The 21,329-nt window shown below is 38.2% G+C and overlaps 1 protein-coding gene across 1 annotated transcript in view; it reads right to left on the bottom strand.

The window, feature by feature from the left end:
* HMCN1 (hemicentin 1) overlaps nt 1-21,329 on the bottom strand; it is a 187,720-nt gene that overhangs the window by 58,327 nt on the left and 108,064 nt on the right. The window contains exons 40-51 of the mRNA XM_062003248.1: nt 20,740-20,863; nt 16,655-16,830; nt 16,258-16,354; nt 13,620-13,742; nt 11,754-11,915; nt 10,730-11,011; nt 9,295-9,462; nt 6,364-6,477; nt 2,971-3,057; nt 2,630-2,821; nt 1,753-1,926; nt 608-721 (exon numbers count right to left, since the gene is read on the bottom strand). Of these exons, the coding sequence (XP_061859232.1) occupies nt 608-721; nt 1,753-1,926; nt 2,630-2,821; nt 2,971-3,057; nt 6,364-6,477; nt 9,295-9,462; nt 10,730-11,011; nt 11,754-11,915; nt 13,620-13,742; nt 16,258-16,354; nt 16,655-16,830; nt 20,740-20,863 (1,813 nt within the window). The remainder of the gene's footprint in view (nt 1-607; nt 722-1,752; nt 1,927-2,629; nt 2,822-2,970; nt 3,058-6,363; nt 6,478-9,294; nt 9,463-10,729; nt 11,012-11,753; nt 11,916-13,619; nt 13,743-16,257; nt 16,355-16,654; nt 16,831-20,739; nt 20,864-21,329) is intronic.

Here is a 21,329-nt window from a genome sequence, read left to right as displayed (position 1 = left end):
ACAGCAAAAAAACAGTTGAAAATTCATGCTTGACTGAGCCCGTAATAAAGAGTTTGATCATTAAAATAGAGTATTAGGGACAGATGCTCAAAGGACAATGTGTTGATGGGAAGCCTTGAATGGGAAAGCTTTTGTGCATATGGTATTTTATGGAAGGATATAAAAATAGTATCCTCCTAGTTTACCTTACTCAAGAAAGTTTTCCATTAGATATTATGGGTCCTCTCTCCTTTTTTTCTAACATAGTTTATTTGCTCATAAGATTCTCCACTCACATCTCCCACTGTGCTACACCGTTAGACTGATTTTCCAAATAATTCTATTTGAAAATCAGTACCAAAAAGGGGTTTAAGGAGAAACTGGAGGTCAACATTTCCTAAAAGTCTTCCCTTGGGTGAAGCAAAGATCTTTTAGCTCAACAGCAGCTTTTGTAAAAGATACAACAAAATTTTCCAGTGTCTTGCCTCAAGCAATGCCATGAGCTAATGCAGATGCTTGCTAAATAAAGTCACTAACAGAAATACTGTGTTCAGCTGGATAGGTAAGGCTGAAAAGGGGAAAAAAATAGAAGAATGAAAATAAAATAAAATTGGAAGTTGTTCCTTACTGTAGACTTTTACTTCATAGTGTTTCAAAGTTTCTCCAGCCTCATTAGTGGCTATACAGGTGTATCTTCCAGCATTGTCTTCCTGTGCATTTAGAATCTGCAGGGTTCGCCCACCTGCCAAAAGCCATCATTCGTTAATAGCACCTACGTTGGAGTCTTGCTTGCCAACTACCTAAATAAGTTCTGTAGCATATTTTCAGTCTTTTAGTCCAAACTCTGCCCTTAGCTGAGCATGAAAACCTGATTGTTGTGTAATACACAAAAACACAATACACTGTGTAATAAATGGGCCTAATTTGCAGGAGGGCTTTGGATCACAACTCCTGTTGCTCACAGATTCTTGGAAAAATTGTTAATGTAGTTCTGAACAAGATATTTCTTGAAAGTATTTAGTTAGGAAGAAGCGATTGCACTTCATTCATGGACAGAAGCAACAACCACAATGTGAGAAGTGTAAACATGAACAGACTGGTAGAATTTTCAGGTGGCTTCTACAACTTCTGACATCGACAAATTTCCTTCCTGTACTATCCTGTTTACGACTTATGTTGTCTGTTTTCTCAGAGATGAGTCATTGTTTAATTGGGCTGCAGCTCCTTCCAGACTGCATTCCTAGAAACTGTCCCCTTATGGAGTAATTCAGTTCCTCACTACTGATGTCTCATTCTTCCTCTGAACACTTGCAGTTAACAATGCTAAAGTACTTGTTTATCTGTATTACTTCAGTGTTACTGGTGAAGTCTGTTCCTGTTTTCCACCTCTATAGACATGTTACATAGACATGTTATTTCAGAAATTAAAAATGGCAAACTACTAACAATCTAAAAAAATATCACCTCATTCTTTTTACTAATGTTGTTTATATGTCTCTCCAAATAATTTCCACATTGAATTTCAAGTTATTTTCCTTCATTACTAACTCAAATGAACTGCCATCATTTAGCTCTACAAAACAAAAGGCTAAATATCTAAATACAAATAAAATGCAATGAAACAATTAATTGTGAAGCACATAAAGAATATTTGAATGGAGAGTGTTACAAAACAACAAACATTGCCCTTAGCAAAAAAACATCTGTAACAGGAAATTAAACAACAGAAGAATCAACCATTTTGTTATTTCTCAATAGCAACAACAATTTTACCTGGCAAAATGCGGACATTTCTGTTTGATTCTAAAGGATTACCATCTTTCAGCCAGGTAATTGTAGCTGGAGGATAAGAGTAAGCCTCACAAACCAGTGATGTTGGGCTGTTGAGGATAACAGTCACATCTTCTGCATTTCCATGGCCGTCTGCTCCCACAATGGTTGGAGACACTAGGAACAACAAAATGATTAACCAGAGGAAGTACTCCTATGAAAGGTAAATTTCTTGTTCCCTGTGCAGTCTAGGAATCTACTTCCAGCCTTAAATAGTTGGGAGGCATTCCTACAGGATGCACTGAAGCTCAGAACCAAGACAACATCACCGGTCAGGCCGTGGTGGTGAAATCCTTCCACCCTTAGCCTTTGTCAAATCCAGGTCACCAGGAAGCCAGCCATCACTTCTTGCACAGCAGCTGGCAGACCCACTGCTTGATGATTCTGGGAGCAGAAGACCGAGCCTTGGAAATGAGGAGGTGGAAAACAAACTTGCCATTGTTTGCATTGAGTTATGCAATAACCATCATGATAAAAGCAAACTGCAGATGGTTTTGGCTTTTATGAAGAGATCACAATCTGAAGCACTCTTCTCACACTCCTTCCTTCAATCACAATAAGCCAATGTACAGTCTTGCTCATCCCATACAATGTCCTGTTATAGTTCCCTATGCTCCATATTGTCTAAAGCACTGAACTGCTGCTTCTATAGAACTACTGTTATTTATCACTTAATGAAGCTATGAAATTTTAATAGTAGCCAGGCAACTTAAGCATTGCTGTAATTAAAATATTACAAAATTCCAATGTGATGATCCATGGGGTTTTTTTTCCCTTAGATTTATTATTCTCTCTGCAAGAGCCAGGCCAGCTGTCTTACCAAGGACGTTAAGACTGTAACTTTTGCTCTTATCTCCAGCTGTATTGGATGCAATACACGTGTATCTCCCCGTATCAGTGACTTCAGCATTGGTGATTTGCAGGAAACGCCCACTGGACAGAAACTTGTGATCTTTATCCTCAGTTAGAGATTGCCCATCTTTTATCCAGGTGATCTGTGGTACAGGATTCCCTTAATGAGGTGAATAAAATTGCAAATATTAGCTGTTATGTTTTATACAACCTTTATAAGGAAGAGTGCTTACTCCTGCTGTTCAGAACAAATGATGAGTGACACCATGAGTTTGAAGAGTAAATATAAGTAATATTGTATACTTTTACCTATCACTTCACATGTTAGGGTAACTTTCTGCTTCTCTTTCACTTTTACATCTTCCAATTTATTTTCACCCACGATCCCTGGAGGCACTGCAAACACACAAGAAGAAAACATCAGTAAGTATTTTTTAAAAGCAATTTAAATACAACAAAGACACACTCAGGCTAAATCTCCCCCCTTAACCACATAAATCAATAAAAGGCTCAGATCTACCAAAAATGGGTCCAGATGTGAGACACTGTAGAGGTAACCTGCCTGGACAAGAGCACTCTGTTCTGTACTCCTTAATCACATAAGTCCTCACAAACAGGGAGAGAGAGTCAGAGACTGATGAAGTACTCCATCTTTAGAGCCAGAAGGACAGTCAGGGTGCTGAGAAGCATGGTCTAGTCTGAAGAGCAATATTTCTGAGTATGGTCAACACAGCAATGGTGATGAGCACTTCTTCGTTTGATTTTATAGGCCAGCAGGTTTTATAAGTTTGTAAACAAATTCCACCACCCCTATTAAGCAGCAAGTGATTTATTTGTTCAAAACCATGTGCTTAAGAGTTGTCTTCCAACAGTAATTGAAAGCATCCACCTAGAACTCCAGGGAAAGAACTAATTTCTAAATACAAGAGCCATTCATGTACCATGTAGACTGTTTCATTGGTTTTTTTGGGTTTGGTATGAGACCTGGAGCTGTTTAGCCTGGAGAAGAGAAGACTGAGAGGGGCCCTCATCAACACTTACAAGTACCAAAAGGGGATGAGGTGACAATTTTTTCTGTAATACCCAGCAAGGGGTAACTGACATAAGTTGTAACACAAAAAGTTCCACTTGAACACAAGGAAAAACTTTACTGTGAGGTGAGGGAGTCCCAGCATCTCTAGAGGTCTCTTCCAATCCCTGTCATTCTGTGATTAAAGCCAAAAAGAGAATGGCACTACAAATCAAAATAGGGCATGGAGTCTAACAGACTGAAAAGGAGGCATATACTTACAAGGAGGAAAGCCCAGCCTCCAAGAGATTTTGTGAAGTTTTGTAACAAAAATATCAGGTCAGAGAGTCAGACTACACTTTAATGACCCTAAAAAATGCAGACTTTCAGCTCAGATAGAAGACTTAAAGACAGAGGAATTGAAATATATTCAGCAGTTAATTTGCGATCTACCACTAAGTTGGAAGCAAAAGTATTCTAAAGATGAGAATCACTGTAATATGGAGAATTCATTGTCAACAAAGAAAACTAATGTTACACCAGATTGTTGATACTAATGAAGGGTAGCAAACTAGAGTGAAGAATAAAAAAATTAAAAATTAAGGAGGTTTGCATCTCATTTGTTTGGAATGGCAAAAATACTACTTCAGTGTGGCTAAGTTGGTCTCTGACCAGGACTCATGGTGAGATGTTGGTTAGTAGAATTTATCATGCAGGAAGAATTGGCCAGTACTGGCACTCTCACCAACTTCTGATGCAGTTAAGATCAAATTCCCTGCTGTGATTGTACAAGCAATGCAAAACAGACTTTTGTATGGGTTCAGTGTCCAAACGCAAAGGGACAAAGATACATCAACTAGAGAGGGAATTAAATGGGGAAAAATATAACCTAAATTCACAAAGTTCGGGACTTTTAAGTAAGGCCAAAACTTACTCTTCATAAACAAACAGAGCAACTCATCGCTTTGGCCTGCAAATAATACACCAAGATGTCAACCAACATTAATCTCAGAAATATGACAAAGCCACACCAGGCATCTTGCAAATACATAAATATTATACTTATTACACCAAGATTTCCAAGCAAACTGGCTTGCCTGTTGCACCTCCTACAACAATTTTGAGAAACACTGGTATGTCTCTGTACTGTTCCTATTTACAGTGAGCTGGTGAATATTCTGTGTTGCTATCAAGCCACATTCCAGTAACTTTCCTCTAGAAAGGCAAAGAAATTACTTGGGGGAGGGAGCAGAAGACTGAACAATGGAATTTTCCACTTAGGCCACTTGAAATCAGCTTCACCAAGCATTTTTCTTCAAGGCAAACAAAGCCTATGCAGCAGAGATTCCCAGAACCCTCAAGAACACCCTGCTACTAAAACCCTCCAAAGAAAACAGTAAAACAATGAATGCTTTTCAGTATTTATCCATCTCTTCCATTCTACCAATCTTACACTTCCATGAGCTCATCAAATAAACATGAACTGACACGAATGTAAGGTATCATTTACGAGCTGAATATGCCTAAGCCAGCTGAAGGTGTTCAGTACACCAGAGAAAAGAAACTTATAGGAAAATTAGACACAGTATTGCCATAAGACAACTTGCATCAGGGTAACTGATAAAAATAACATACAGCTACTAAACCAAAATGCAGTGTTTTCTGGGGAAAACATTGGGTTTTAAAAATAAATAATGTGACAAAATTACACATGAATGGTTCCAAACAGTCATCTAAAGAGTCTGCTGTACGAGTCTAAATCCATCAGCAGGATCAACCACTACCTCACTTTATATGCTTTACAATATCAAAGGCCCTGCTGACTGGAAGTTTCCACTGGAGCAGAGATCTCTATTTTGCAAAAACAACTCCAGCTCTACTGCTTCATTTCCCCGTTGGTCTTGGCTTTGCCTTCACTTCTTTGTTGCAAGAGATCATGCCACTCAGCTACAGATATTATATCCAGTGCTGCACACTAATGCTGGTTTTAATTCACAAGTATTATCATATGGAGTTGTGCCTTTCTGCCCTTGAGCATCAGGTGGAACAAATTCACGTGAATTTCATGTGGTTTCTTGAGGCCATAGTTTTCTTTTGGCTTAAACCATCTTAAATTCAATCCAATGTCAAAAGAAATAGCATTGACCACTCACTCTTGACATCTTCCTTTTACCACTACTAGCATTTCTAGGCTGTGTGGTGAACCATCAGGGAACTGATTTGGCTGAAAACTAATCCAAGCAGGAAAACACAAAAACCCAGCCTTTCCAGATCACCTATAAACTAATTAGCCTTGTTCATCACACCCAACAGAGAATGAAGTTATGAGCAATAAGAAAGAGAAGAGAGGATGGAAGTCCAACTGTGAGTGTCTCCCATACTTCTACGAGGCTGAAACAATGACCTAACTGAAGCTGGTTACATTGACATAGTTCCTTTTCAGTAAAGAAACAAATCAACCAAAAAAGCAAAGCAGCTGCCAGTTATTCCAAATTATGTCTGAAGCATTTTCATTTTAAAAACTAAAGCAGCAGCAAATTCACATGTACAAGTGACTTGTCTTTAAAGCCTGATTTCCCATTCCCCCCCCCCAAAGATACACATTTTGGCATAATAATTTTTAAAATACCAGCAAACTATACAGTAGACTCCCTTATTTTCTTCTACTGTAATACAAATTATCACATACTTACCTAGAACAGAAAGTTCAAAATCCTTCCTCACGTCTCCTGCAGCATTGGTCACTACACAGGTATATTGACCTTCATCTGAAACACTTGTGTGTGTCAAACGGAGTGTTCTGCCCCCTGAGGGGAAAGTGAAAACATCCATACAATCACTCAATTCCTGCTCTAACCAACACACTCCAAAATGGTCTAAGTCAAATATTTTTAATTTTTGGTTAAATTTGGAGCTGTACATTTTTTTTATGTGGTTGATTTTTCAATGTGCTTTATTTTGTTGAAGAAATAGTAAGAGAAACCAATGGACCTCACTCCTGCTCCCATCATTCCTGTGTATCTGATTGGACTCTCAGCTCCTCAGTGTTTTTAGATCTGTGCTTAATATTGATCATACTATTTTTTCTAGTCAGTAACTTCCAAATTACCCTTTTTCTTTCCTCTAGAAATTACCTTTTAAGTGAACTTTTAGGCATTCAGACATTTTCTGAGGATTTCTGCAGGAACCACTGAGAAACAGAGGTTGGAACCACCACTGTAAACTTTGAAACAGATCTGTAGTCTGGCAGTGAAAATCAAACCTGCTCCACACAGCTCACTCAAACTACATGCAGGGGTAAAGCACACATAAAATTCAGTCATCAGCACCAGACACTTTGGATGTGACAGGAACACTGTGTTGGCAACATGCAGGATTTGTGCATGGACTTTTACAGGGGAAATTTTGATAGAATTCAGTGTCTCAGCAGGATTTTTGTTCACATGAGTACTTTCCTATACTGATAATCTAGATGTCCATACAGGAAAAATAGAGGGGGAATGTGTGTGTACATGTGAAAATAAGTTTGTTTTTATAAGCACATTCAAACAGTCCCTAAAGGTATTTTCATGCATATAAATAGGAAATAAAACTTCACTCTTCTCCTAGCATCTGTGTTAATTGTGCCAACCATTAAGTGAAACAATATTCGCTTGCATATAATGTCATTTAAAATGACAGATTTCTCTTCAGAGAATAGCAGAGCAGTTGTCAGAACACATTTGCACAGGCCTGCTAGTTTAAAAAGAAAAATATTTGCAAGTATGTTTGATCAAAGAACTGAGAATATCCCTGCTCTGCCATAGCAGGATAGCTTCTCCTTGTGCTCTTTTTGGCAAAGGAATAACAAAACATACATCAGTGAGCATTTAAGTGTGAAAACAAACGTGGTGGCCATCCTTCAAGTTTTTTCCAGTGTCTCATTACCAGCTCTCACATTCACAATCATTAACACAGTACTTCACATCTGAACTGTGCACCTCCTGCCTGCACATATCCTCAGGGTCTCATTACTGGGATAGATCCCAGAAATTTATGTTCCTGTTCATATGCTTTGAAGGAAGAAACTGCCGACCTGGTTAATGAATGTGCCTCTGCTCAAGGAATTCTATGTGCTGAAGGGAGTACCATGACACTGTGGAAACTTAAGTTCTTGCAGCCTCAGGTGACCCTGATCCCTTCTTCCATATCTGCCTGCAGGAGACTGTAACTTTCACTGGTACCACATACCATAGCCCTGCCCGGGCTCCAGAGCTGAGACAGGATATGATTTTCTACATTTAGCTAAAAATTGATAAAAGCTTTTCTCCTTGCTCAAGCTAGTATGCAGCTTAGTGCATGTCTGCAAGGAAAGCAGATGTGGTATGATAGATTCTTTTTTCCCTTTTTTTTCCCCCCTAAAGGATATGTAGGAAGTATCAAAAGGAAATATCGGCATAGTATCTGAATTAACAGACTAGAAGTTGCCAGCAGTGTGTCCACACATTTAAATCATCTGTGATGCCAAGCATGTTTTCAATCAACAGAAACGAAATCTTACTTTGGGAAAATGTTTAACTTCCTAAATTAGTCAGAGGGAAATCTTGTTGGTTTGAGGGTTTTTTTACATCTGTACAAGAAAAATAATGTTCCAAATGCCATGCTGATTACAGATCACTACCATCATGTGTAGTTTTCTGTAGAACTGCACAAAAGCACAACATTTGCTGGAAAACAAAGCATTGAGTTCTGGCCTGTTTCCTCACTCCCACTGCAGCTAACATTTGGAGACAACAAACATCTTTTTGTCTCTCACCCTTCCTGACTCTGCAATCCGGGTGATGATGTTAGTGTGGGTGTAGAAATCAACACACACACAACAGAAACAATGAAGCCCAGAAGACGTTATTTTTGTTGATGGCAACTTCACACAACAATGAATGTTTACCAACTCAAATACTCAAATTTATACTGGATAATAATGAGACGTTCACTCCTTTTCCCATGCACTATATGTAAAAATGGCAAAGCAGAAGACAGGATTAGTTGTAAAAAATAAAAGCTACATTGGTGAAAAATAATCCTGAAAATCCTGAAAAATTTCAGCTTCAAATCCAGTCTTAGCTGAGCTTCTCAAAACTTTCCAGTTCCTCAATTTGTCTGACATTTTGCGTGCACTTGTGCTGTGGCGTGGCTTGCCTTTGCATGGTGACTATGTCACAGTATTAGAAGCTTCATTAAAAATGGGGTTTTGTTTTGTGAGATTTCTATCTGAGAGTGGCAAGCCCAAGATCAAAGAAACATTTCAGATGTGGTCTATACATCTCAGTTGTAATCTGATGCTTAATTACTTCTATGTGCTCCACAAAGCTGATTCCCAGACAAATGCAGTCAACGCAAAACATATTACAAGCTTGGTAAGCATGAAGTTTGGTAACAACTTCCAAGGTTTACCTTAGCTATTTCACCATGTTCCCCAGTCAATCTGACCCCATTTACAGAAAAGTTTGCCAGTGAATAACAGTTTCTCTTCTCTCTTTGTCTGTACAGATTCTTCAATCAATAATTCATGGGAAATACCTGCACTGTTAATACAGAGGGCTCTTTATTCAGCTTTTTTAAAAAAATAACTACAGCTTTTGTACCTGAGAGAATTCGAACTGAGTTGTTCAAAGTGACAGGCCATCCATTCTTGAGCCATGTTATTGATGGCAAGGGGATTCCTGAAGCTTCACAAACCAGAGAGATGGGATTCTTCTCCACAATGCTAACGTTTTCAGGCATCTGTAAGTAACCAGCAATACTTGGGGGAACTACAGAAAAGAGTAAAGAAAAGCCACATTTCAGAACAAATAAAAATTAATATTGCTCTCAAAACAGTTTGTCATCCAAATAATAATTCACTGAAGCTCAGGTAAGCCTGTCAAGTGAAGAGATATAAAACTGAGACATTTAATACCATAATATTAATGACAATTTCTTACTGTGTAACAGAAAGGAAATTTAATTTTACAGTGAGAAGTTAAATTCTATCAGTTCTATTATCTTTATTTTATGGCTTAAGATCTGTAGTAAATAACAGTTTATAGTAGTTCTATCCACTCTACACTAATTGTAAATTCCAGTATCTAATAAAACACTAGGGAAAATTTTAGCACTGAGAAAATTACTCGCTATGTCTAATGGAAAGAACAACCTCCTAATAAAATAACTACCACAAGTTTATTTTTAGCTTTTCTTTAGTAGGAATATTTCCACTTTGAAAGCAATTCTGCAGTTTTACAGTTCATACTGTAAAACATAAAGCCTGAGGTCAAGAATTGACCAACATCCTCCAGAACTCTTGACTATCTTGAGGAGGGTTGAAGTTTCTCTCTATTACCCAGAAGGCTGATAAAACAGTACCGAAAATATTCCAAATTAAAAAATAAAACTGATAAATAATTTTAACCTCTGATTTCCAATAATGAGAATTCCTGTGTTTAGTTTCATAGTAAAACATGAATATTCAGCGTTTGGTGAAGCACAGTCATATGCAAAAGTATTACAGTGGCTGTAAGATAATGTAATGCTCTGATCAATGCCATCAAGTCAAATTAGAGAGATGAATTATAGTTGGAGGTACCATCTTGAAATTCTTCTGGTGGTGCAAAATGAGATAAGCTGATAATTAGACACTGGAAACACTGTCTGTCCTAAGATAACGGTGGTCTGGTAGCAGCCACAAGCAGGACGTTCTTCGTTAAACGTATCTATCCCCCAAAACAGACCATTTCCCACCATGACACTCACCCCAATGTCATATAACATTATACCATATCTTGATTTTCTCCTTCTGGGAGATGGAGCAACTGAGGGTGCATTGACACTAACAAGGACAAAGGTAATATTTTAAAATATTCAAGAGCTATAAAATTGGATTTGGATCTTTGTAACACTGCAGTGCAAATCACATCACGTATAAAGCCTGCAATAGACAGAGGTGCTGCATTTAGCTGAACAACCATTTCTTGCCTGTCCTTCAGCAAATTTAAAGGTCTAATTCGTTTGTTATGCCTGCCCCATTCTGCATATACTCACCATGAACATTCAAATCATATTTTCTGTCAGATAGCCCTGCTATATTGGCAGCAACACAGACATAGCGGCCAGTGTCCGACACCTGGGCATTCTGCAGCTGAAGAACATGACCATCATGAAGTATCACTAGGTCCTTTCCACTGGTCAACGGATGACCATCTTTCATCCACGTTATTGCTGGTTCTGGAATGCCCTGTGCCTTGCACTCCAGGGAAATTTCATTCCCCTGGGTCACAATAACTTCTGATGGGTAGCTATCACTGTTTAAAATAGTTGGTCGAACTATGAAAGAAAAAGAAACACAGCACAGAGATCAACTGGAAGCCACATTGCAGGACCTTCACCTGTTTCTGAACAGAACAACAGTTATGTTTGCTAGATCAGCATATTAAGAAAGACTAGTTATTGCAGGTTACTGCTGGTAAATCAGTTAGGGGAAATTCATAGCGTTTTCCACAGGACTGAGGAAAGACAAATAACCTCTCCCTACCCCTCCACTCCATAAAGTAAAGATGCTTTTGAAAATGTTACTTACAGGCAATTAAAAAAATGCAAACATAAAAAAATTACATTTAAAAAGACTGCCCCAAGTGCTGTCACAGTCCCTACAGATTTTTTGAGATTTTATTTTGTGGGATTGTTTAAAAATATCTCCTTTTACTCTTCACCAAAATACAGACGTAGCAGTAAAATCTAAGGGAAATCTAAGTTCAATTTGTTGTCATCACTACTAAAGTTTGGCATCAAGAAACATTATACTACCTGAAGGAGTTACATCCCTGTAATGATCTGTGGTCAAGTGCTTTCAATAGGTTTGTGTAATGTCTTGGTCAAGCTCCAAGTCCAAATTGCCAAAATATTAATTACTTAACATTCTCCTCAGAGTACTTGTAAACTGCCACATAGCTAGATATTAAGCTGCAAGATTTTCAGAGGGTAACTTCATTGTAACAGTAACAGTTTCATAACCCAATTCTACTGTAGTACTGGTAAACTATGATCAGAATTTTTCATGGCAACTTACTGTATACTTGCAAACTGTAGTCTTTCGTTGCACTTCCAGCTATATTTGAGGCAATACAAGCGTAAGATGCAGCATCAGACTTTTCAGCAATTGAAATTTGTAGCTGTCTGCCTCCAGATAATATCCGCACCCTTCCTGAAAGGTCAGGCACCAGCGGAGAGCCTGCAAGAGACATTCCTTCAGATAAAACCAGAAAATGGGAAGGAGCTTGCTCACATGGTGTAAAGCTCATTGGCTCATTTGAAAATCATCAAGCTGCACAACTGTCCATTTTAAAACTGCTCTATCAGAGTTTTCCCAGACTTCAGAAACTCCACACAAGCAGATTCTGAGGACTTGCCCTATTAATTGCTGACTTCACAACATACAGCAACCTGAGGTAAAGCACAGTAACTCTCAGCATACTCATACCCATTCAGAAAGTTTTGGACATTTCTACCAAGCAGGAAATTCAACACTTTCAGTAAAATCTGACTCATTGCCCAGTATAGAACTGTCTCACCCAACACTGCCAGTACTTAGAAACATAAAATTTAGTTTCCTCAGCTAGACCATCTTTGTATTGTGTGTAACACAGCACATGTGCATAGACTTCTGCCTGGGAAATCTTGCAGATACATGACAGTAAAATAATACTGGATTCTCTGAGGACACTTTTCAGTCTTGGAGACCTCAATCTAGGCAAATCTTCATCTTTACAAATGGGAGGAAGACTTTGTGACAGAAGGAATACATCTGTCACTGATGATTCTTACAAGCTGGATTTTCATTTCCCACTTGTGCAATTAAAATCCTCTCTATGAGCAAGGGCACCAAATGGCAACTGTGACCAAAAAAACTGTTGGAAAGACTGGTGGAAAGTCTAGAAAGACACTTAAAGTTTCCTTTGTGCTATTTAAATGCATACACTTTAGCCCTGCCATACATTATTAGAAAATATCATACAAGGTGTTTTTGGCTTCCAAGAGACAGTATTTAAAAAGAACTTGATAAACTTAATTTTCTTGGAAAATTTTATGCATTAGAAAAAGTGTTTTGTGACTAAAATGTGCTCTTTCCACAAGCCAAAATTAATTAAGTTAGGCAGATACCACACTGAATTGTGCTGTCTAGTAAAAACATAGGTGAATAGATAAGATTGATTAATAATACAAGAATTACCACACTGGAAGAGTTCAACGTTTTATTTTGTCTAATACCCTGTCTCCAACAGAGTCTATGCTTAAAAGAAGGTGTTAAAAATACCTGCTTTGTCTACTGATTCACAAGAAGGTATTTGTCTATGTTACTTTAACCCCTAAAGCAAAAATGTGTGCAGATTACTCTTACATATTAAGATGAGATGAGAGAAAGGTTCAGTAAATCCCAAAAGCAATTACTCCAATTAGATGCATTTTCATCACTTGGCAGTACTCCATGGCTGCAAGTTTAAAAATAACTCAGAGAACAGGTCTGTGTTATGCAGTGGATAAAAGAGCAGAGACCCTCAACTCAACATCATGAGACTTCAGTGACTCACAGCCCTACCAGCTGGGATCCACAATTAAGACTCGATTCTTCTGCCTTGCTGTACCATGGTAAAGAAACATATCCAGAGGGCTTAAGTGCTTCATGCATTTCTGCATTGTGCTTCTCTTGCACACTTTTAGGAACAATAACACCTAATCCTAGCAGAGGTGAGATAGAGAGAAGTTAATAATTGACTACTGTAGTTCATTTTACTCAATATCAGGACTGTTTAGGTATCTGCATGTTTGAACTCCTCAGAATGCACCATCTAAAATGTTCACAGCCTTAAAGAAAAACTAGCAGGTCAGAATTATCACATTTTCTTTATAGAACAGACAACAACAGATGGTTACCCACCATTCTTTTTCCAGGTAAGACTGGGTGGTGGAATGCCACTAGACTCACATATCAGGCTTATCAAACTCCCTTCAGTTACTGTCAGTTGAGAGGTGTCATCTGAGCCATGAATACTTGGTGACACTGAAACAAAATGCCAAATAATTTCAGCATTTGAAACAAAATGCTATCAGCCAACAGTAAGACCCAAATGACCCTCTTACAAATGTGTGCCCATTATGCTCTGAAGCAATTACAAGGATTGTATTCTACTGACAATGCAAGCCAGACCTTGGTCAGGGAACACTACACCTGTGAATGCCTGCACCTATCCTTCCAGCCTTTGAGGTCTGAGGCATGCACAGACTATTTCTGGCTGACTTTTGAGTGGACTTCACAGAACAAAGACATTTCTGTGAATTCTGTAAACTGACCAACCCTAGGAGCCCGCCTCATTCGTGGCCTTAGCTAATATGCCTACAGATACCATCACTAGGTGGAAGATGGCTTTCAAATTGTAATGGAAAAGGTCATGTTCGTTAATCAAATCATGAAAGAATAGTTGTGCAAGGAACAGTTTAAGGTCATTGTAAAAGTCTTGTGAACAGGTGCAGTTGGCTGAGATGCTTATAGGAGGTACAATAGGTTGCACAAGAGCTGATAAGAGCCAAGAGAAGAGTTCATGAGTGGGCCACTAGAGGAAGACTACTGACTTCATCCCAGCAACCACCCTATGAACACCAGGAGGCAGAAGACGACCCCCTAGTAACAAGACGGGCACATACGCAGAGTACACCAGGGAGCGATGCACCCGACCCATAAGGACTGTATCAAAGGACTGTGATACAGGGAGAGGGTCACGAGCCGTTGGTGGAGCAGAGTCTCCCGGCCACCCAGCACTGTTTTGCTTATTTGCCACTTGCTTAATAAATTTGATCTAGGAGTCACTTAAATTGGCTAGTGAACTTTGTCACAGCAATCTATAACACAAAATTCAGCTTGTTTTTCCTTTGCATTTTTCCTGCATGAACACACCAACTGCCACATCCCAGATCCCACAGATCTGGGACTGCCTTGCTGTAGCGGAGTGCCAGCTTTGCTTTACAGCTCTGTGACTGTAACCCAGTCACAGACAAAAAGGACCACTGTTTTCACTCTGGCTCTCAGTCTTAAAGAACTTCAGTTCATTCATTAGGGAAAGGATAATTGTCTTCTTGAAATCAGGAAACCATTTTCATCAGATAAAATGGTTGTAGGTAGAGTAAAAAAAAAAAAAGCAGAGGATAACATAGGCTGAAACTCTTGAATAAAGTCTCACTAGTCACTTCTGCAGCCCATTTTTAAATGCACATGACAGTAGATGGCTTTTCCTTCTGACACTTTAAACTCCTTATTCAGCAGCAACCAGATGTATGAGTTTTGGAATGAATGACTGCAAAGGACTTCACTGTACTGTATTGGCTTCAATCCTTCATTTGTTCTGCTTCTAGTCAAAAAAGGTTGTGTCATACTCTACAGAAGTACCTCTTGCATTTAACACATGGACTGTTTCCTAGAACCAGAGTTTGCTCTCAAGATCTCACCAATCCTCAGAAAGATGTGTTTCCTGGATTTAAAGCTTTAAAACCTTGTGGTCCCTGGGTGTAAACAAAGACTGTAATTCTAAACAGCTATCCACAGATGACTTTCACAAGCAACTTTTGGTTTCTATTACACCAAAGCTGCTAACTAGCAAAGAATTATCCTTCCTCTCAAAGCCCTTTTGAAATAGTCCTACTGCACAAAACAACAGATAAAATGAAATCTGTGTCCCTACAGCAGTGAAGTGCCTCTGTAAGACTGCAAGTCTTATAAATCTAGGAAGGGAGTGATGACAGCTGAAGATGACATGCACAATAAAAGAGTTTTGCTTTAGCATGGGAATATTGCAGAGTCTTGCATGGTATTTCAATATCCACCTCTAATGTAAACATCAGAAATATTTTTTTAAAATAATGACAGAATTCTGTACTAAAAACTGTAGTATTATCATTACAAATCCTGTTAAGTAATTCTAATCTTGTGATTTCAAAGTAAGAAATTGATTTGTAATAGTAAAAAAGGGCAGTTTTCAATTTGCATATGGAGAGAAAATAAAGGTCCAGAAAAAACACTAAAAAATCAATTATTAAAATAAATGTCCTAAGCCACATTAATCATCTAGACATAGAAAATTTTTACTAAAATGAATTTTATGATTCAGTACCAATAATTTTGCAGAGCAAATGCAACTGGGTAAAAACAGCATTTATTTACCTGAATTTCGATCCTTCAGCCTTTAAAAAAGTTGATAGATGGTAGGTTAAATGACATTAGAGTGCACAAATAGGAGCTATGGACACAAAAGTTGTTTTTTACTTCTCTGAACTACTATCATGCATGCAAACTCAGTCTGACAAAGGCCTGTGAAGTATCTGGTATTAGTTTAGAACAAAACCAAAGCAATTTGCAAAATGAGTGTTTTCTTAGAATTTTTAAAGCTACAGCAAATAGAACAAGATCTCCCTGGATGAACCTCTGCACTTAAGTGTTTATGAACTACATAGAATATTAGTGTCTCACATCACAATTTCACTTGGAGCTCCATTCTCATTCCTGCAATAAGCTTAATAACTCTTACCCCAAATATTGACATTATAGTTCTTCTCAGTTTTCCCAGCAACATTAGTCGCTTCACAAGTGTAACGGCCAGTGTCCTGTACTTGAGCTCCTTCAATCTAGGAAGAAAATTAAAACCTGGATTTCTTTTTACATTGTTACATGTGAAACTTACAGGGCAAAGGTTGCTCAGGTTTCAAATTTTTTGTTTACATCTGTCTCTCTGAATGTTAATAAATACAGTATTACTCCTGCAAAATCGGCACAAGAACACCCAGGTGTCTATGACCTTCTCACCCATTACTTTTGATTGCACCAAAAGGCCTAATGCTCTCCAATTTCTAATGGAGATCTAGTGCCTTCATCGTGGGTCTAACTTCCCAGAAAGCAATCATCACTGAGTCTGACTGCCCAGTTACCTTCAGTATGCTTCCTTCATCAGAGATGCTGAGACCTTGCTTCTTTAGCAAGGGTCGTCCATCTTTGAGCCACGTCAGCACGGGTGGAGGAATAGCATTGCTCTGGCAGCGCAGCTCCACTGCTTGGCTGACTAGCACCGAGACATTTTGTTCCTCTCCCATGATGTCTGGTGGAACTACAGTAATAAATAAAAACAAAGGATCTTTGGGCATTGCAAATTTCCCAGAGTAAACATACTGTGGAGTTAACCAGCTTCATTTCACAAAAATAAATGACAGTTTCTGACACACAACTTATGCTCTGGCATAATTTTTATAACTTACACGATATCCTCTATACAGTATACATGCTAGTGAGATATCAGCTACAAGAGAAATCAATTAGATAAGCTGAGACTAGTAAAAACATATTTGACATCTAGCTAGAAAGGAAAATCACCAGTATATAAAGAATGGGAAAGTACATTCTTTCTAGAAAGAAAAAGAATCGATGAGTGAAAAGGCTCACAAGATAACAATCAGTCCCAGAGGCTGAAAATGTCTTTAACTGTTCCACACACTGCCAAGATGGATACTTGGCTTTAAGAAGAACTCAAAACTTTAAGAATTTTTTCCAGAGATGGCCAAATACAGAAGGCAGAATGGAAGGCTTACATGGTTGCAGCCAAGTGAATGGGCTAATGACTTCATCATCAAGTCATAACAATCACTTTATTGCATATCTGGTTTGTGAGGTATCTGGTAGCTAATTATTGCAATTGTTGGTAATGAGCACTGTATTTAGATATGTACCACAGTTTCAGTGTTAACCTCATTATTACACCATTATTTCCAAATCATAGAGTAGAAAAATGATGTTCTGAAATGGAAGTTATCTGTGTAAAGGTAAAAAAAATGTTTTGAGCATTTTAATTGAAGACTATTAGCTGTTCTTGAACAGCATCAAGATTTAAGAAACTACATTTTTCCTCTCTATTTTTAAAATAATTTCTGTTCCATAGTCAGAAATAAAAAAAAAAAAAACAACTAAGGCAGCTGAGAATTGAATCTTGGAATACAGCACGTCAGCAATTCTTCATGGGAAAAGGGTTCATGGCTGAAGTCAAAAAGAACACAGAGGAAATATTAGACTGACAAGAGGAGCAAAATTAAAATATTAAAGACTAAAACTGTCATATATGGCTTCGTAACAGTATTTACAGCTGAACTAAATGTCCTTTGGTAATGGCACGCACCATCAGTCAGAAGAAATCTGTTGAGACTCCTCAGCAGTTTGAGTTGTTGACAGAACATTGATACATTCTGAATTTTAAAGTATTTCAGTGTTAGACACATGCTGACTTAGAAGATGGCCAGAGTGATGTAGGCTATGCTGTTCCCTGCATTGCTATCACCTTCTGTCTACCAGAGGTTCTCTCTCTTGGATCAGAACTAGAGTGACAGAACCAGAACGCGCTTGTCACAGATACCATAGCAAGTCATATCCCTTCGTCCACATCACTAGCACAGGTGACCACGGCAAACTGCAAAGAGCAGAAATGCTCTTACTGGGCTGCTCAAGCACAATCCAGAAGAGAACTCCTATCCCTGCCCTTAGTGTTATTTATGTTCTTAAGTCCTTAAAACAACCCACAAGAATTTCCTTTCTTTTCATTTAAAAACATAAAGCATGTAAATTCTTGACATTAATGCAATAATGGATCTTTAATTAAAATATTTACAGAATCAAAACACTTATAGCTCGAATTTGTCTATTTATATGTATCCTGTGGTATTTTTATGCTTGTTGAGCACTAAGACTGTTCAGTTTATGCCCAAAAAGTTGACTAATGCTAAATAATATAGAATCTTTATTACCTATCACATTTCCTTAGCTTTTTAGTTTTGAAATCTGTTACTCCAGAAATTGCATATCTAATTGCACAAAATATTGGGGTAAGAAGAAGGGAAGAGTGGGACTCTCTGTGAGTAATACTCTGGGCTTCACTATGAAGGCAAAGATGCTGAATAAATTAGCACATGTGAGGTTATAAAATGTCCCAAAGTGGTACTCAATAAGCCAGCAATATAGTTCTTAAGATGTCCTGAAAAATAACATTAACAATAAAGCTTTGTTTTTCTTGTACAGGAAGGACTAAGTAGAGCAGCTGATTTCACAGTTTGGAAATAATTTAGGGAAAAGTCTGGTCCCTGTGGATAAGAAATATAGTAACCGAAAAAAAAAATCTGTTTATCTTACTTTCTTTGTGGAATTCACAAGGGCCCAGATTCTTTATGAGTGTTGTAGAACTGAAAATTGGAAGCTTATCCATTACTGCAGAAGGCAAATTTATTTCCAAGTACTTTTCCACCAATTACTTTTTCTCTCAGCTAAATGAATTGAAATGTTTTCAAAAGGAAACTGAGACACAGACACTAAAGCATTTGTTTACGAACAAGTAGGTTTTAAAATTAATCTAATTATCATCATGGTAACTACATGCATTACCCAGATTGTTCCAACTCTTAGACTGGCTCAGTGCACCACACTTTTCTAACCATTTCGGCAACAGCTGCACTCCAAACTATTTTTCTCCTGTGACTTCTAACGAGACTGCCCATAGGAGGCAAATCCTAAGAGTAGTATGATGACAGCCTCACTCAGGGTGGCCCTGCAGCTAACCTCTACCCTGGTCAGCTTCTAATACAATAGTAATCTTTAACATACACAAATTTCAACTAACTCTTTTAATTTCACATAGATAAAATAGGCAGAGGCTCCAGAAAAAAAGAGAAATAACAAATACATCCATGTCACTTGAGTGGTTAAGTATACATACACATCTGTCCTCAAACTCCAACAGGGACCTTGATATACCTTGCTTTACTCATAAAATGTTCTAGCTTGAGCTTGCTTGCCATACCAGAGTCCCAACTTGCCCCTTTCAGATGCAAAAGTAGCTATGACTCAAGTCACGAGTATCCTAACCACAGTGCATTTACAAGGAAGTCAATTCTGAAAGCCAAACTGGAAAACAAATAGCCTGGCCAGTTGTCCCTATTCACTTTAGAAAACATCCAAACTTCTAACTTTTCTTGCAAGATTTTCCAGACTTCTGCTTACAGTTGCCATAAATCTAGATTGGTAGACCCAAACTAGTTCTCTCTACTGACCTACTGCAAGTAGAAGCAAAACTACAAAGTTTTTTCAATTCCAAAACCCTCTCTCCACATCTGGTACCATAGCATTTCTGAAACAAATGACAGATCATCATTCATCCTTATTTCACTGGTGTACAAAACCACTGAGCTCTCCAGGGAAACATAAAACATACTACAGCCAAACTCCCTGGCATTCCTCCTGGCAGTATGTCACATTCTTTGATACTTGTACATCCCTGGTGATCACTAAGAAAGCAATAAGAAAAAGCATCTCACACAGGTCACGAGCAATCAGGATGATGCTCATAGAAGTTACAAGGAATTAGAGGGAAGGATGAATTCACATTAGTTCAGTCAAAAAAATCTTCAGAAATAACCTCTTGACATATTTGGAAAACTGACATAGAACAAAAGCTATAGTCTCTGCTTCTTGAAAGAGACAAAGTTGACTGGCTGGGCTCAATACAGTGTCATTGTTAGCATTAAAATATCACCACCATTTGGGCAGGCATAGCAAGGTCTTGAAAATGCAGCAGAAGCTGGAGAGGTGTATTGCAAACTCACATTGACTCAGTCTAGTTCAATAAAGACAACTGAACTCTGGCCCTAATAACAGCTTTTCCCTGTGGGATCTACATGGTTTTTTAAGACACTTACCATTTATAAATGAGCCTTTATCCATTACATTTAGAAATTCACTGTTACAGCTGAATTTATTCAAGTATACACAGAAGAACATTCATACAGACTTTAATACATGTGTACTTACGTGCATTTTAGTTTTTAACTGATACACACACACACCCCATCACTTTGCTTTTCATTATGGTTTGGAACAATTTTTCTTCAATGTTGATAAAGTTCTGGGCCACAGTGTGTTTAATTCAAACTCTATGAATAGTTTTCATGACAAAAAAGTAGAGGTATTTGTCAGAAAATCTCACCATAAACTCTGAGCTCAATATCTCTCTGACTCTCGCCTGCAGCATTCACGGCAACACAAGTGTATTTTCCTGTGTCACTGATCTGAGCACTAGCCAATGCCAAGACTCGGCCCCCAGACAGAACCTGCAATACAAGCACAACACACTGAGAATACACATCTCAATGTGAAACACAATCAGAGAGAACTAGTAGGTTTCAGTTCAAAGCCTAGTTAAAGCATTCCATTTGTTTTGCCGCTGTTTCACACTGTGTCTCTGTTCTCTGCACTCTTCCCCGCATTCTGTTCTTTTTCAATTGAAATCTGCAGAAGCAGAAGTCTAACTTCATGTGAGTTTGTAGGGAACTCCTGGCATTCACATGTCTTTGCATGGTCTGGACATTCCTTCCTCTTACCAGTTTCAAACATTCTGTCACACCCTCTATCTGTGCCCTGAGTTGTCCACAGACTATCAAAATTTCCACAATGTCCTTTCAGATCATAGAATTAGCTTTCAAAAAACCCACTGTGATCTCTCTGAAATATCTCCTTATATCAGTGGTCTTTCTTTTTTTTCTGACTTACTATTTTATGTAATGAGATATTATCTGA

This window comes from Colius striatus, chromosome 10 (genome assembly GCF_028858725.1).
Source record: "Colius striatus isolate bColStr4 chromosome 10, bColStr4.1.hap1, whole genome shotgun sequence".
Classification (NCBI taxonomy): Eukaryota; Metazoa; Chordata; class Aves; order Coliiformes; family Coliidae; genus Colius; species Colius striatus.
The sequence above is the reverse complement of the archived record's forward strand: the minus strand, read 5'-3'. Positions and strand labels throughout refer to the sequence as shown.